A 17,565-nucleotide genomic window follows, 5' to 3' on the forward strand; every position below is an offset into this window, starting at 1 on the left:
CAGCAAGCCACTCTCACCACTTCACTGACTCACAGCAAGTCAATACCAGCAACAAATTTTACTTTAATACTAAACAAGCACGTGTACAGAAATACAAAATCTACTTTCCTGTTCAAATGAACTATGTTTCAGCCCTTTGCTTTGTTCGGTTTGGCTGATGTACCTTCAGTTCATTAATGCCTTTCTGCCTGAACTTTCCAGAAGCAACACGTTTCTTGATCTCCTCCTCTTCCTGAGCAACACGCACGTTTGCTTCCTGGGCATCCTTGATTTCCTTTAAATACCTCACAATGGTTGTCTGAAAATGTAGAAATACATATAATCAGGAGCATGCAACATCTCAACGACAAGATAAAAAAAAATGTCTGTTACATCCCCCACAATCTTGTAGCACCCAACCTTTGCAAGATTAAAGGGAACAATAATAGATAAGAATTGGCAATGAGATCATGATGCAGATGAAAAGCTCAGGCTTCACAGCAGAAAAACAAGCAAAGTGGCTAACTATATGTGAACTGGCAACAAAATAGTACTGTTGAAGACAAGAGGCAGCACTATGGTGAACCATCATAATTTAGTGTTTATATATGTATGACATCATGGCAGTAAGCCCCCTCCTCCCCTCTCTTCCCCTCATTTTACTTTATCTTATGATGACAGCCCTCTCCTTAAGGCTGCCCTGTACCTGCCCCTGCTAAAACCAGGGTAGGGATGCTGGAGAATGTGACAAAAAAAATAACATGTCAAATTCAAGTAATGCCCCTAGTCACGGGACCTAAGAGGTACTACAAAGGTTACTGTATAATCTTCGTACGTCTTGCAAAATTTTTCAAGGTCAAATTCGCATTGCTTCTTAAGAAGTTATTGCCTCACCGCCAAAGCCACACTCACTTCGTCCCAGGTCGTAAGTTTCTTATAATGCACTCATTGCCATCACTCAGATACAAGTGTCGCCTGCACTCTCATACAGTAAAATCAGCAGAGTTAATGGGTAAAAACTATCTGCTGATTTGCATGCTTTTTAAAATAATTGCATTGGGTTTAACTACTTTCGATTAAATGAAGCCAAGGCATCACATAATTTCTGCTGTTACTGGTTTCACATGGCAGTTAAGAACTCCACTGTTCCCATTTCTTTCCACTACTTTCTATTATACATTGCCTAAAACAACAGACTGTGCATGCCTCTTTTCCCATGTCCTGTTTGAACATTTCTTGTGTCATGTAAATGCATTAAAGAGATGCACCAGATACTGACTTCGTGAGATAAATTACACCCATATCAGTCAAATATATTTTATAAGAAAACCTAGTTCCCTTTCCTCTTTGCTAAACTTTCTTTTTAGTCTCGACTTCAGTAAGAAAACTTACCTGAGTGCCACTGCTGTAAATGCACGAGAATTGTAACAGCTGCTGCAACTGTAATGGCTGCTGACATTTGTTCACCTAATTAATTGCATTGCAGAACCCACCACTTGTAGCTCACTTGACATAAAACATAGGTACTCCATTAAAATTAATTTGCCTGCAAATGCCAGAAATTATTTACAAACCCATTCACCTGTTTAGACTCATGTCACTCAGAGAGGTGCTGGTAAACGAGACTGGCCAAGTTTAATCACTAAAAATCTTTCCCCCAAAAAATTTCAAATATTCTTTTACATCCCTGAGGTTTTGCATGCAGCGTGCTCATTGAAAACAATATTACTTGTATCATCTGTTCCTTGTGCTCAATAAAAACATAGAAAAACCACTTTGTGTTGAGCAACAGTTTTTCTCACAATACATAAAAGTCTTCAATAATAATCTCTCAACACATCACAACGAAACAAATGTAAGCTGCAAAATAATTTGCACGAGTGCCCAATCTAACCACTAGGCAGTGAGATGAGCAGATGTGCATCTCCTCATCATCATCAGCAGCAGCAGCAGCGGCAGCCTATTTTATGTCCACTGTAAGACGAAGGCCCCTAACTTCGATCTCCAATTACCCTTGTCCTGCGCCAACCGATTCCAACTAGCACCTGCGAATTTCCTAATTTCATCGCACCACCTAGTCTTCTGCCTTCCTCTACTGCACTTGCCTTCTCTTGATACCCATTCTGTAGCCCTAATGGTCCAACGGTTATCTAGCCTGCACATTACGTGACCTGCCCAGCGCCATTTTTTTCTCTTAATGTCAATTAGAATATCGGCTATACCCATTTGCTCTCCGATCCAAACCGCTCTCTTTCTGTCTCTTAAAGTTATGCCTAGCATTCTTCATTCCATCGCTCTCTGTGCGGTCCTTAATTTGTTTTCAAGCCTCTTTGTTAGTCTCCAAGTCTCTGCTGCATATGTCAGCACCGGTAAAATGCACTAATTATACACCTTCCTTTTCAATGGTAATGGTAAGATTCCAGTCAGGAGCTGACAACGTCTGCTGTATGCAATCCAACCCATTTTTATTCTTCTATGAATTTCCCTCTCATGATCAGGGTTCCCTTGTGATTTCTTGACCTAGGTAAACATAATACTCCTTCAGACTCTGGAGGCTGACTGGTGATCCTGAACTCTTGATCCTTTGCCCGGTTATTCATCATTATCATTGTCTTCTGCATATTAATTTCAACCCCATTCTTTCACTCTCTCTGTAAAGGTCCTCAATCATTTGTTGTAACTCGTCTGCAGTGTTGCTGAGTAGAAAAATGTCATCGGCAAACTGAAGGTTGATAAGGTATTTGCCGTCAATCCTTACTCCTAAGCCTTCCAAGTTTAATAGCTTGAACATTTCTTCCAGGCACGCAGTGAATAGCAATTGGAGAGATTGTGTCTCCTTATCTGACCCCTGTCTTTATAGGTATCTTCCTACTTTTCCTGTAGAGGATTAGGGTAGCTGTGGAATCTCTGTACATATTTTCCAGGGTCCTTTCGTAATGCCTTTTCATAATCTATGAAAGACATATATAGAGGTTGATTGTACTCTGGATTTCTCGATTACCTGATTGATTACATGTATTCGTTCTATTGTAGAGTATCCCTTCCTGAAACTTGCCCATTATCTTGGTTTACTAAAGTCCAGTGTTGCCCTTATGCTATTGGAGATTATCTTGGTGAATATTTTATATAATATAGTAAAACCTCATTAAACCGTACCCGCCTAAACAGTAGTTTCATTTTAATATAATAAAGTCAAATCCCCGACGCAGCGGCCGTTGAACATAATTTGTTTTGTATTCGCATCAACCGTACCAGCTTATGGCGTATGTATCGGTTAACACATAGTGTTTCCACTTTTCGTCACGCAAATACAACGGTGCATCGTCTCCATCGGGTGGCCCAGCAGAACAAGCCTTAAAGATCGGAACAACGGCCTCCAAGCACCCCGTATGTTTGTGCGTGAAGCCGCATCAACATCAACATCATTTCAGCGGTATGCCAGTGAATGTTGTGGAGTCATGCAAGCAAGGACTCACATCATGCCTAAGCTCGGATAAAAAAGACGCCGGATGCTTAGCATAGAAGAAAAATTAGACATTGTTCATGCTATCGAACGTGACGCGAAGAAGTCGGCGCTGGCATGCGACAGGGATCTACTGTTGACTACAGTGTGTGGCATTTGGAATGCGAAGAAGTTGCTCAGCAGCGCTGCTGTGACCGCGAAGATATATTGGCTACAAATTTCGACTTTTCACCATCATTGCTGCTGTTGTTGCCGAAGTGTCATCTAGCCACAGTGATGAGGACGACACAGAAAGCGACAGCAAGGGCAATTCAGGCCCAACAGTGGCAGAAGTTGAGCGTTACGTCAGCCTCATGAATGCAACTGTAGCGACGAGAACAGCACCCCGCAATGAAAAAGGCACCCCGCGATTTCTCCAGCGCTATCGGGCCCGTGCACGGAGAATATGCAATGCCAATGAGGAATCTGTCATGCAAGTGTTTGCCGAGAAGAGGGGGCTGGCTGAAAGGCTGGCTTGCACCTTCAGTAAGTTTGAGGCCGCTGTCGCAGCTGCTAGGCCACCGCGGCATCAAACGAAAAAAACACTTTCGTCGCGCGAAGTGAATAAATACTGCATGTCTTTTTCCCCTTTCATTGCACCCTCTCCGAGTTCCGTTTTTGACAGCTAAGTGGGCGATCTCATGCTATTTCGGTTAAGCGGTACTACCCTTTAGTACATACGTTTTCTGATCTCCGGTCAACTACGGTTTAACCAGGTTTCTCTGTACTGGGAGTAAGCTAATGGGCCTATAATTTTTCAATTCTTTATAATGTCTCCCATTTTGTGGATTAGTATAATGTTTGCATTCTTCCAGTTTTCTGGGACCCTTGCAGTTGAAAGACACTTCGTATAAAGAGCCGCCAGTTTTCCAAGCATTATGCCCCTCCATCTTTGATTAAGTTGACTGTTATTCCATCTCCTCCTACCGCTCTCCTTCGTTTCATGTCTTGCAAGGCCCTTCTGACCTCATCGCTAGTTATAGCAGGAGTTTCTGTACCCTGTTCATTACTGTTTCGAATGGAGTTATCCTGAGTCCTCTGGGTACTGTACAGGACAGTATAGAATTTTTCCGCTGCTTTTACTATACCTTCAAAACTGCTGATGATATTACCCAGTGCATATATCTTGGTTTGTCCGATGCCAAGTTTCCTTCTCACTGATTTCAGGCTGCGTCCATTTATTACGGCTTCTTCAGACTTTCTGACATTATAATTTCGAATATCACTTATTTTCGCCTTGTTGATCAGTTTTGACAGTTCCACAAATTGTATCATATCTCTTGAAATGGACGTTTTCATTCTTTGTCGTCTGTTTATTAGATCCTTTGTTACTTGGGAAAGCTTGCCTACTGGTTGCCTTGGTGCCTTGCCTCCCATTTCCATTGCTGCCTCTGAAGCCAGCCTACTTACAGTTTCATTCGTTACCCATATGTCATCTTAATCTCTCTGTTCTAAGGCTGCATATTTGTTTGCAAGTACCAGCCTAAATTTGTCTACTTTTACCCTTGCTGCCTCTAGTTTGACCTGTTTTTTCTTGACCATTTTTTTACTCTTTCTCTCTTCAAATCTAGGTGAATCCTAGCTCTCACTAACCTATGATCACTGCACTTTACCCTGCCTATCACTTCTATATCCTGCACTATCTGGGATGGGTAGAAAGTATGAATCAATTTCATTTCTTGTTTCACCATTAGGGCTCTTCCAAGTCCCCTTTTTGTTGCTACGCTTCTTGAAAAGGGTGTTCATTATTCTTAGCTTATTGCTTTCTGTGAATTCTACTAGCCTCTCTCCTCTAGCGTTCCTAGAATCAATGCCGTAGTTGCCAATTGCTTGTTCACCAGCCTGCTTTTTCCCCACTTTTGCACTGAACTCGCCCATGAAACCAATGAAAACTGCAGCACAGAGAAGTAGAACTCATCCTTGGCAATATTGGTACAAGGTGCTAGGACAGGTACAGCTTGAGCTAGAAAGCTTTAAAGATTAACAACAGTGACAGAATGTTGTCGGTGCAAGCACCAAAGCGGTTCTTGTTTTTTGCAAAGTTTCTGTTTAGCAACTAATGCCCCCTGGAGAACACTCCCACAACTATCTGCAGATTGTTTCTCTAACATTGATGGCAGGAATGGTAGTCGAACCATGACTAGTTATTTGTTGAACTTGTCAGCACTGTTTTCATCACAGTATAGGAAACAGGCATTTCAGAAATGTTGTATACCCTGGACTCAGCTGTTCACTAGCATAAGTGCCATGTCAGCGTCAACGATAGGCTTACACATCCTGCATATAAATGACAAACAATTAATGCATTCTAAATTATGCAGCAATTCATGATGTAAGTTTGAAGACATTAATATTGAGAGGAAGCCGATGTGAATTTCAGGAAACATTGCAGGATGTTCGCTCAACGTTATGCAACAGAACAAGACAGCTGAGCCTAAAACACATAAAAAGTCCATCATAGATGGCCCATGTCCCAGTTATTTGACAAGTGCAACAATGGGAGGCATTAAACCGTGGTAAACAGTGGATGAAGAAAAGAAGCCTCAGCCTGCAGCAAACATTTTGACAAAGGGCCTTGTCTGCGTCAGAGCGAATGGCCGGTGAAGCGACATATACATGCTCTCACTGTGCAAAATTGTCAAACAACATTGTGATTGTTAACTGAACAGATGGGAAAGCTGCGCACATGCGTTTGTGCAATTATCTATTTCCACAAGGCAGGTGCTCTAAAATCCAACAGCAGGGGAAAGCAGTAGTGGTGATGGTTACTGATTTTCAGTTAACTCTGTAGCAAGCTAAATGTTTTTCCTGGATTGGTTCCTGGTAGCAAGCCCAACTTAGCCAAGTTCTTTCTCACAACAAAGAAAACAGCCAGAAAACAACTAATTTTTCAGTAGACAGTGCAGTCACAGCTGCTGATAAGTGCTCCATTTTCCGAGTATCTTTCTTTGGGGACAGTTGGCAAAACGTGCATGAAAGTCTGAGCACCATGCAGAAAGCAGTTCACGTTTGATCACTCTGGTCTTGGACCTAACACCATCACACATGGTTGCAAGCCTCTTCATTCAAGCCTCATACTACCTTGCCAAATTCCCATGCCTGCTGGCAGAGTTCAAACTAAGCTGAAGGAAGCAAGTTTCAATACTGTGCCACAGTCTCGAAGTAGGTATCTGTGGCACCACGGAAAGGTCAGCATTATCTGGCTGACCACTTCATAAAGATGTTGAAATAATTTTTCCCCCATGCCTCCGCTGTCACTCTGTCCAGGTTCCATTGTGCAGTGTACTTTTTGCAAGCAGCTACAGATTATAATGTTTATCATTATAATCTAATGAATTATTGGTTACAAGCTGGTGTAGCTACGAAAATATGTAAACAGCAAGAAAAAAATGGAGGGAAGGTTGCAAAGCTTACACAATATTCCATCTGCTGGAGATATCGTTTCCTCTGCTTCCCAGTCATTGGAGTCGGCCTTCCATCTGAAAATGATAATCACTCTTACAAAGGAAATAAACATACCAGCACACGCATACTGCCTGAATTCATTACCTACCATACAACACAAAAGATACAGTAGGGGTTTAAGGGGTCAACCAATCCAAGCAGGGGTAGCACAGTCATCAGGTAACACCTCTATGAAAATATGCAGGCTTCTGTGCTCATGGTCAGAGAAGACACACAGCAATGCTACAGTTGCCGGTGCTTGCTGGAATTAAAGAGCAGTGAAGCATTTGCTGCTGCGCCCCAGCAGATTGCAAAGCCATGGAGGATGTGTCACGGCAAGTACAGCATCCCAGCCACCTGCATGTATTCCACTACACTGCCTCGTGCACGAGGACTCTTCTGTCATCGGTTATGGTACATTGCAAGATGCCACCATCGGTGCCAACCAAGGCTTGCCTCGCTTTGCTATGCCAAGAGGGGCTGACATGTTCTGCATCTCAGTGAAAGTGTGACAACTACTTTACTTTTCTGCACCTTGTTCTTAAAACTCACTTACAAATACTCTTGCATCTCCAGAAATTGAAAATAGAGTCATTGTGCAGACTCGGATCCAGCAGTTCACAATTCTTTCATGTAAAGCATTCTTTGGAATCATCAGGCACTTCGAGTGTGTCTACTATCTATCTATCTAGCCTCCTAGGCCACAGGATTGGCAGTGCCTACGAACTTGAGGCGCTAGATACAGTAGAACCTCGTTCATACATTCCGAAAAAAAAAAATGCGATAAAAAACTCACTAACCGGGAAAACGTACAGTCCAAAATAACTAACAAAATTTGACAGACTCACTATTATTGACATTTACGTAATGCGAAGCGTCGCGCAATCGTTACGGCAGAAGACGCCGACGCACATAGAGCTGGTGGTGCTTCCTGCGGCAGCCCAAGACGCGTTTTGTTGTTTTCCTCTTGCATGGTGTTTAAAGAGGGCAATGAAAAACCAAAACGAAATGCTGGGCAGCGCCGGATGCTGCCGAAGCAAAACGTGATGCCCACATCGCACCGCCTACAGCAGGGAACGGCGGTGCGTTGTATTATCGCCTACTAAAATCGTGTAGTATGCTACCAATGTCACTACACACCATGCACTTTAAAACAGATAGGGGAAGATGCTCATAGCAATAGGTTAGGCGGCGATAGCTTTGAATGCCGCATGCGACGACCCGGCCGGAGATTTGCTGGTACCGGAATAAGAAACTGTGCACGCCGTCATTTTCACGTGAGTCAGGCGGCTATATACTGCTCACGATCGCATGAGCCAATGCCTTTTGTTGTTCACATAGGATATAACGGCCAGAAAATGTATGCGATCGCAGTCTACAGCAGGGGAACGGCGGCGCGTTTCGGTTATCGCCTATTAAAAGCGTGCGCTACACTTCCTACGGCACCAAGATCTGTGAAACAGATAGGCAAAGATGCTTATTGCAATAGGACTGGCAGAGATAGCTGTGAATACCACGTGAGACAGCCCCAAAAAGACTTTCTGGTGCCAAAATGAGAAATTGAGTGCGCGCCAGCGTTTCCACGCAAGACGGCCGGGCGAGTATTGCAGTGAAGCTGTTACGGCGGGGAGCTATATACTGTTCTCGATCACACGCGCATCTGGCATTCTAGAGGCAGGGAACCATATCATACGACCGCAATATACTGAACATTGGTGCCGAATAGTCGTGTTTTCCGGGAACGAATGAACCGATAAAAAATGAGTGTGACTCTATTGCGTCCTTTGTGCTCTCGACTGCGAACCTTGGTGCAGAGAAAACATACATAATGGGAACGTATCAACGAGGTTCTACTGTATATGCTCATGTGCACGTTGCCAGCGTGGTCACGGGATCATTGTCATCCCAGCTCCGCCATACGACGCTTGCCTCCAATTCTTGTATACTACCTGTGCCAAGCCAGGTGGCACGCATAATAAGATCCAGACATGTCAGGCTGCAGAACACCAGGAAGTGGTTTTCTCAGTACAAACAGCGATTCAAGCAAGAACAATTCACAAATTTAAACATGCAATACAAAACATATTTTCTGATCACAGTGTGTTTATTGAATGCCTTTAAAGTTTCTTTGTTTAATGTCAATAGTAATGTTATTAATGTTTTATTCTGAATGTATAACTTTTGTTAATACCAGAATATTCTTATTTTTGCTGTGCTGTATTTATTTAGTTACTTGCTATTTGGCAAACGGTTTATACTTTTCAATGTGTTTAAAATCTTGCAGTAAAAAGTTTTTAAGTTTTGTGTCTTATTAGTCATACGTACTCTGTTTTATCAGTAGACTGCTACTTCTGCTGCTCCAGCGAGGAAAAGGCCTTAGTCAGGAGGATTACGCCCTCCTTTTGCCTTACCTTGCGGGCAAACCTTGTATTTGTTGCCCAAATAAATGAAGTGAAAAAAAAAATAAACTGAATGAATAAAGATTCTGCTCCCCATCCCTTACACACTAACCAGCTCCTGACACTCACATAGAACTCGCATAAGTGCACAGCTTCGTCAAGAAGCGAGTCAAGTCGGACATTGCGTTCCTCAGAGGTTTACTTGTACAGCTGGACGATAGCATAGGTAGTATTGGGGTATCATTGGGCGCAGAGGAAGGGGAACGTGTTTGCAATAATCAACCAAACCCTCTTCATGTTTGAGATCCACGATGAGCACCTGCTCAAGGAGGAGGAGGAGTAGATTTTAATGAAGAGAAAGGAGGAGAGGTCAACCTGGAGAGCACGTCTCTAGCCTGCTACTCCTCACTGGGGACAGGGGAAGTGGGAAATACAGGGAAAGGTAAGTGGCAGGTGATTATGTTATGGTACAATGAGATACTATATACATATTGTCTAATATGCGGATGCGCACTGTAGGCACAATACACGCAAGAGTAATTTTGTCCATACAAAAAGTAATCGCGTCACAAAAAGTTATTGCACAAACACATTTCGCACTGACTGCATGTCACAGGTTCTAGAGGCGATCGTCTACTAAACCAGTCTCACTCAGAAAGTTCAAAAGCGATTTTATGGCACATTGGGCATAGTCAACACTCCTCCACGTGCCCAAAAGCTTTTCTTCCGAAAAGGGGTGGGAGTCCCAGCAGTTAACAGTAGATTTGAGTGTTCTTCGTTCGGCCGCAGATTGAAGGCACACGCAAAGTACATGAGCTATTGTCTCGGGAGTGTGACAGAGGCTACAGTCAGGGTCCCGTGCTTGTCCAATCTTGTGAAGGCATCGGTGGGTGTATGCCACACCCAGCCGTAATCAATGAATGAGTGTTACCTGGCCTCTCTGCAACCGAAGTGGAAGCCGGAATTGTAAACCAGCGTCAAGTCTATGGAGGCGCTCTTGCCGATGTTCGGGATTGTCCCAATGTCGCACCATAGAAGTTTTGATGGAGTTATGGAGCAAGGCGTTAATGTCATACCGGGAAAAATGAAGTTATGGATAAAGTCAAGGAGCGGTCGAGGTACACGGCCGCAGGGTCGATGCCATAGCCAGCTACATGCAAAATTCGATTACGACAGTAGGTGGGATCCACATAATTGCCTTTTCTTCAATTTGCTGTTGAGCTATTCATGTTTCTTTCATATGTTATTGTGCACTATTTACCTCAGTGGACAGAAACAGAACAAGCTGGTCCTTTAGAAAACATGGCACAGTTTGTGGTTTTATAAGTTATGTATTAGGGAACAGAAACGTGCCAGGAAACACAGTGTAAAGTTGGGACAAAATTGCCAAAACTTCGAAATAGTGCTTTTATTTCGTAGGCAGTAAAATCAAGTTTCACAGTAATGTGAATAGAAATCAGGTGAACTGCTGGTAATGCAGTATGAAGTTGTTCCTCCATTTTCACATTTTAGAGTTGAACAAGGCACTTCAGTGCATTTTACCTACCTGCTTTAGGCACAGGCTAGCGTAAAGTGGCCATCACGACAGTGCACTGGGAAGCTGACCATTTGCTCAACAACCAACCAGGCTGTCGCTCAAGTTGCTTGAAACCAATGACTGCATCTCATGGTGTACAGTTCCTGAACACAACTGTCCTTGCACACAAAGCAGTGCAACAAAATACATGCAAACAACTGGGATGCCACACTCTCTGTGGCACATCCACTATGAATCTGCCAGATACCAGAAATGGGCAGGAAGAAAATTATTGCTCCTTCTCCTCTATATTGTCAATGCATGAAAGTAGCGGCTAAAAAAGTGCCACTGTCCAGCTTGGTGCCCACTTTGACCAAAGTGTGGCAGCCTGCTAAGTTTACACAAAGGCTATACCAGGCTACATACATAACATCTGGCACCATAAGGCATACCACAGCATTATGTGGAAGATGGAGAGCACAAAAGGGCCTGGAGGGTCGCATGCAGACGAAGTGTTTCAGATACCTGAATTGAAGGATCTGTAAATGTGGTGCACTAAGAGCCTATTTTCACACATTTCAGCCCTTCATGATCTTTGGATATGTGTGCAAGAAGGTGCATACAGATGCACCTTGTTGAAAAAGCTTCTTGCAAGGCAAACAAAAAAAATCTCAGTGCCCTTCCCCTCTGTGAAGAAGGATGACCAGTGAAGCTGTGTACGTGGGCCCCTTAATAGCGAACTGCACCTCTGCCGCGGGTCCGCCCGGCATTGCACTATCTTCAAGATCGGCCCACATATGGGGAGTGCTTAACGCCTGCTTCATTTCCGCCGCGAGTCGGCCCGGCATTGCAATACTGTATCTTCGAGATAAGCCCACGTATGGGGAGTGCTTAACGCCTGCTTCACCTCCGCCGCGGTTCGGGCCGGTATTGCGCTATCTTCAGGATCGCCCCGCGTATGGGGAGTGCTTAACACCTGCTTCACCTCCGCCACGGCTCGGGCCGGTATTGCAATATCTCCAGGATGGGCCCACATATGGGGAGTGCTTAACACCTGCTTCTCCGTCGCGGGTCGGGCCGGTACAGCACTATCTCCGGGATCGGCCCACGTATGGGGAGTTTTTTGCTTACGACACAAAAATTTCCTTGGACGGTAGAGGTATACAGCTTCACTGTAAAAAATTAAAGTCTGACATTTTATGTGCCAAAACCACGATTTAGTTATGAGGCACGCGACAGTGACAGACTTTCAGATTATTTTGACAACCTGGGGTTCTTTTAATGTGCACGCAATGCACGGTGCATGGTCATTTTTGCATTTCACCTCCATCAAAATGCAGCCGCCATGGCCGAGATGTGATCCCGCACCCTCAGGTTCAGTAGCACAACGCCTTAGCCACTATGTCCCCATGGCAGGTTTTGCTTTGATGTGATCACTGGGGTAAGATGAGTATATATTCGATGTGTGCTTCTGAAGAAAACTTGGTTTGAAGTCAGTGCCTACCGCATCCATTTCCTTTCTTAGTCACTGTCTTTCTTGCGCTGTTCATTATGCAACATTACCAATCCACCCCACCTCCCACACTTGTCAGCTGCCAGTGCTATGCAGTACTACATGGCCTATATGCAAGAGTGCTTTAAATAGTGTTTTTTCACTCTACCTAACTTGAGGCGGTGCTATAAGCAAACGGAAAGTTTGAATTAAAAATGAGAACACAGATGAAGTGTCATCCTGTGTTCTTTTTCTTGGTAGTTGTATGGTAACACACCTAAAACACACACACAAAAAGAAAGAATCCTCCTTCAGCTTCTATTGGACTGCCACATCAATGGGAAATAGTGCCACTCAAATTGTGCAGTGCATCGAGAACACTGCAAAGGTTATGAAGGCATAAATCAGAAATAAGTCACGTGCAAGGACAACACACAAATAGTTGCTATGTACCATTGAATGTCCAGTCTGGTGTGTCAGCAAATTCATGAGTTTCGTTCCAGCGCCTGGGAAGACCAGCTCTGAAAAATAAAGAGATGATTGGTTTACTGACATTAAAAGTACCATCACTATTAGCCTCTCTCATCACAGTAAAACACACATGATCTGCCTGGAAGCGATAAAAGTAAATTTGTTGCACACCATTGGCAAAGTAAACTTACACCACTTGCACCACCACAGGAGAGGAAGGTTGTAGCGGGGTGGGGGGGGGGACCTGCCTGTCCAGGCCCCACCTGAGGCATGCCATCCCTTTTGCACTCACATAATTGGGCAGTATTTGCCATAGTGTGGCCTTCAACCACTGTATGAAGCTGACAGGTGCATGCATCAGTAGTTTGTGATACTGTGTATCCACCACTTCTAGTTTCCGCTATGTACCCTTTGGCCTAATTCATGTGCAAAGCTAGACTGCCCATGGCATACATCTTGAACTGGTCACAGTTATAGATATAAGTAATAGTATTGCGTATTCAAAGATTTCACACTTCATACAATGATTACTGGGTCGACAGCTATTCCTAAGAGGTGAAAAAGGAAATAAGACTACCTAATTTTTTTTAATCATGTAACCTACTGGAATGGAACTAGAGATAGCTTTGGCTGAGAACTTGAAATGCAAACTGTCTGGCACTTATCCCTTTATGGCTCAAGAACTCAAGATTGCAAGCTGCACAAGAATAATGAAAATCGGGGTCAGAATTACCGTATTTATTTTAATATAAGGCAATGTTTTTCCCAGAATCTTAGCCTCGGAGTCACTCCCAGCCTTATATGTGAGGCTGACAGATTCAGTTACTGTCTCAATATAGCAGCAGCAGTGCCACATTTCCAGCAATCCAGGTTTTAGCCACTTTAGCAACTCAAATCATTAGTCAATCGAGGAGATAGAAAGAATTGCAATGTTGTGTCTCCATGCTGCCAACACAGACACTCTCTCCCTTTGTGTGAATAAGCATCCAAACGAGATTCCTTTCCTGCCTTCTTCCATACTAGAGCCAAGGGGCCGCGTCACATTTTTATTGTGAGCCGCCACCTTCTCCTTTCTTCTTTTATTCCTTTTTGCTGTACAGTACACTTCCAGTGGCAGTTTTGAACATACAGCATTGCATGATTTATCGAAGTCATGTGCCATGATCGGAGACATTGCAGGCAGTGCGTCTGATGCACAGGCATTAATATCTGCTACCTTTATTCTCTGGCAGGAAATGGGGCTCATTGAGAGGAAGGCCACATGGGCTTTCAGCTTTTCTATGCCATGCAGCGGTTTGATACTTTTCAGACACAGCCATCAGCACATGATCAATACACCATGTTTATCTCTTTGCAATGTCCAAACCTGGAGAGGTACCCTTTATGGGAACTTGCCATCTAAGCAGTATGTACTTAACAAAGGCAATAGTTTCAAGAGCTAGCTATCAAATGAAAATAATTTTTTTAGCACGGCATCATAAAATAAGCAATAAATGAAAAATGATAATCGCAACAATTTGAGATATAAATGCAGCAGCATAGATTATAGGTGCAAGTAGATAATATTCTAATCAAGATTTTTAAAAAGTTAAGCCAGGCATTTCATAAAATGCATAGAACACATAACTTTTGTCCTCCTAAAGTAACAACATAACAGGTGCCAAGGGATGAGAAACACAGTTGAGGGTAGCAGATGATGAGCCAGAATGATGAGGTAGGGGTATATGATAGGTTTGGCTAACACAGGACTGGGGTAATCAAAAATCTTCAGGAAAACCTATTTCTGCACTGAACTCAGATCGGCTAATGATGATCATGATAAACTATCTTTAGGCAGCGGTCACTATACGTTGACTGCTGATAGTTTGTTCAGTAACTTTGGAGGTTTAGGATGAATGCTACAGCCAGGGGCTACATGTCAGAAAATTAACTTCTTGGGAAAGTTAGCATTCGTGTAGCAAATGCACAGAGTATTTATTACATACTTGAGACCATTGGTTTGGGCATGCTTATGAGTATCCACTATAAGATTTCTTCTCAAACCCCTTCTGCATGTATCTATCTTCTGTCCCAGATGAGCAATGAATTAGAGGCAAAGATATGCTATTTGGCACTGTACGCACTATGAAGATATCATGAAGCTTTCAGGCTATGGATTGTAACGCAGCCGCCTAAAATAATCTATACTGCCCTCACCACGAAGCAGCAACAGCAAGCAAGTGGGTTTCATGGTACAAAAGTGTCTGCACGAAAGTATATACGACGGTGAATCAGAAAGCTTTTGCCCCTATTTTTTATTATCCAAAATAAGATACAGGTAATTACAAATGTATGTACTATTCTATGTGCCTTACACTACTTTTCCACATAGTCCCCACACCGGTTGAGACCCCCCCCATTTGTACCATCGCAGCACTAAACTTGAGATGCCCCTGTGGTAGAATTCATCTGGCTGACTGTGGAACCACCATCAGAGCATGAATCGTGAATCGCTGTCCTGCCAGGAGGTTCAGGGGACCGAAAACATGGAAATCACTAGGGGCAAGGTCCAGACTGTATGGTGGGTGGTCCAGACTCTCCCAATGAAACGACGGGAGCTTGTCAGCAGTTCTGATTGCCACATGTGGCCTCGCATTGTCATGGAGTCATGCAAGTCATCACAACATTTTGCGAACTCACACCACCCCCTCACACTTCTCAAAGCGAGACACCTTTCCCCATACGTGGGCTGTATTTCCCTGTGGATTTCAATGGGCATTCACCCCTTGCTCCATACAAAACGAACCACACTTCATTGCTTGTATGCAGTGGACGTGTGAAGCACAACTGTCACCTTCAACTGACAGTAGCGCCGTGCCGCGGAACTACCGGCAGCTAAGGCTGGGTTAGTCCAAGAAAGGTCCACCGCTGAGAATGGATATGTTTACTTTGCATTTACAGACATCATTTAGTTAAAAAAAGATAGAGGTAAATACTTTCTGATTCGCCCTCGTGCATTCTAGTGCCTTCAGAACGAACGCCTCTACAACAAAATGGTGTGTATAACAAAGGAATCACGCTGCCCCGGTTCTAATGTAAGCTGTACGGTGCACGAACTTTACAACGAAGTGACCTGCGAATGATTTCGGAGGCCCTAAGCACTTCTTTATAAAGGCATTCGACTGTATATGGAGCACCACAGATGTGGCGGTGCAATTTAAATGGATATGAAAGAGTTGAGAAAAAAATACAAGAGACATGTTCTGTACTTGTTTCTCGGCGATCAATATGTTCTTGAAGTCATAAACAAGTGTGATCAAAAGATATATGCTGACACTCACGCTATCCTCCAATGATGATTGCGCAGCAGTGCCAGGCATTTCTTCGGCTTGGTACGTGCACCTCGGGATGGCTGCACAACTAGTCCTGAAAAAAAAAAAAAAAGGACTGAGGCAAGTATAACTCTGCAGGAAATATTCATAGCCACATCATTCTATTTCCTCTAAATCACCATGCAAGCAACTGCAAAAGAACTGGTGAATAGGAAGACCCGCTTTTGGTCACATACTGTGAGCAGAAAACAGAAGTACTTGCTTCCTAACATCCTCCGATGGATGTCAAGAAAGGCCGTGATAAAACTGCGGCTGCACCTCATTACGTTTATAGATTCCCAACTACAATTAGAAGCATCTCATAAATCGAAGCCTTTTGCTTCTTGCTGCAGGCGCCTGCAGACGCGGAAGGCTCTGTACCACGGAACCACTGAAATGCGGACACTTCACCGATCATTTCATATCCCGTTTTGACACACCTATATTAGTGTGCTTAAGCACACTAATATAGGTGTGTGCTTCTACGAATAATTGTAGAAGTAGTAAATGTAACCGGCCTGTTCAACGACCGCAACTACCTAAATCATCTGCTTTTGTGATTCTTTTACTAAAACGTTTTCGACGACACACAGGGCTCCATGCGCACGCCTGGGGCTCGCGAGACAGGATATAGCAGAAGCCATCAACATGTGCTGTGCGCTGTCAAAAGATAACACATGGTAAATTAAGCCTGTAAGCCTTTGTCGCTACTACAGCAACAGTTTATTAGTGTCAGTTAAGCAAGGCTGTACGGTCAGCGGAGACTCCAACGCTAAGGTCAGGCAGACAGCAGATAGCTCAAATGAATCAAAATGCACATCGTTTTATAACTGCGTCACATAACAGGCGCTTCCCAACAATAGGTCATCATTTTTTACGTACCTTTCGCAACAGTCCCTTGCAAAATTTGAATGCATTTACCCAATGTACTCCGCGCACGACCACTGATGAGCGCTGCCATCTTTGAGTGCAGGACCGCAGCAATTATTAACAAAACGAATTACCAAAACGTTGGACAATCAGGTAATACATGAACCTTTGCGCCAATCTGCAATTGAGTGTTTACATCAAATGCATAATTTTTACTTACTTCAATGATATACTTGCTACCCACGATGCTAGGCGGGTGCAGGCCAGTCCCAGCACCTAAAGCGTGACGTAAGAGCCATGAAGGCTTTTAGGCACACGAAGAGATGTGTTGTAATTGGTGCAATGAGACTTGTAGAGCTCATGCATGTAATGGTGGAGTATGTTTTGCGTGGGGTATGTGTCTGTTTACTCTGGCCGTGCTCCCAAGCTCACAAACTCCGAACCGGAGAAGCGCAAGTTTGAAAAAGCAATCCGGAGCGAAAAACTCGCTCCCCAACTCTGGGCCGTCCAGCAGGTCCACGACGCCGCCAGGAAACTCAACC

General features: G+C 43.7%; 1 protein-coding gene across 1 annotated transcript; it reads right to left on the minus strand.

Moving 5' to 3' along the window:
* Positions 1 to 43: 43 nt before the first annotated feature.
* mRpL52 (mitochondrial ribosomal protein L52) lies at positions 44 to 17,146 on the minus strand. Its single transcript, XM_070530956.1, has 5 exons — positions 17,036 to 17,146; positions 16,124 to 16,208; positions 12,786 to 12,853; positions 6,896 to 6,960; positions 44 to 298 (listed from the first exon to the last, which is right to left on the minus strand). The coding sequence occupies exons 1-5, from the start codon at positions 17,112 to 17,114 to the stop codon at positions 122 to 124; spliced, it is 474 nt and encodes a 157-aa protein (XP_070387057.1). The 5' UTR covers positions 17,115 to 17,146; the 3' UTR covers positions 44 to 121.
* Between the last annotated feature and the right edge of the window lie 419 nt (positions 17,147 to 17,565).

This window comes from Dermacentor albipictus, chromosome 1 (genome assembly GCF_038994185.2).
Source record: "Dermacentor albipictus isolate Rhodes 1998 colony chromosome 1, USDA_Dalb.pri_finalv2, whole genome shotgun sequence".
Taxonomy (NCBI): Eukaryota; Metazoa; Arthropoda; class Arachnida; order Ixodida; family Ixodidae; genus Dermacentor; species Dermacentor albipictus.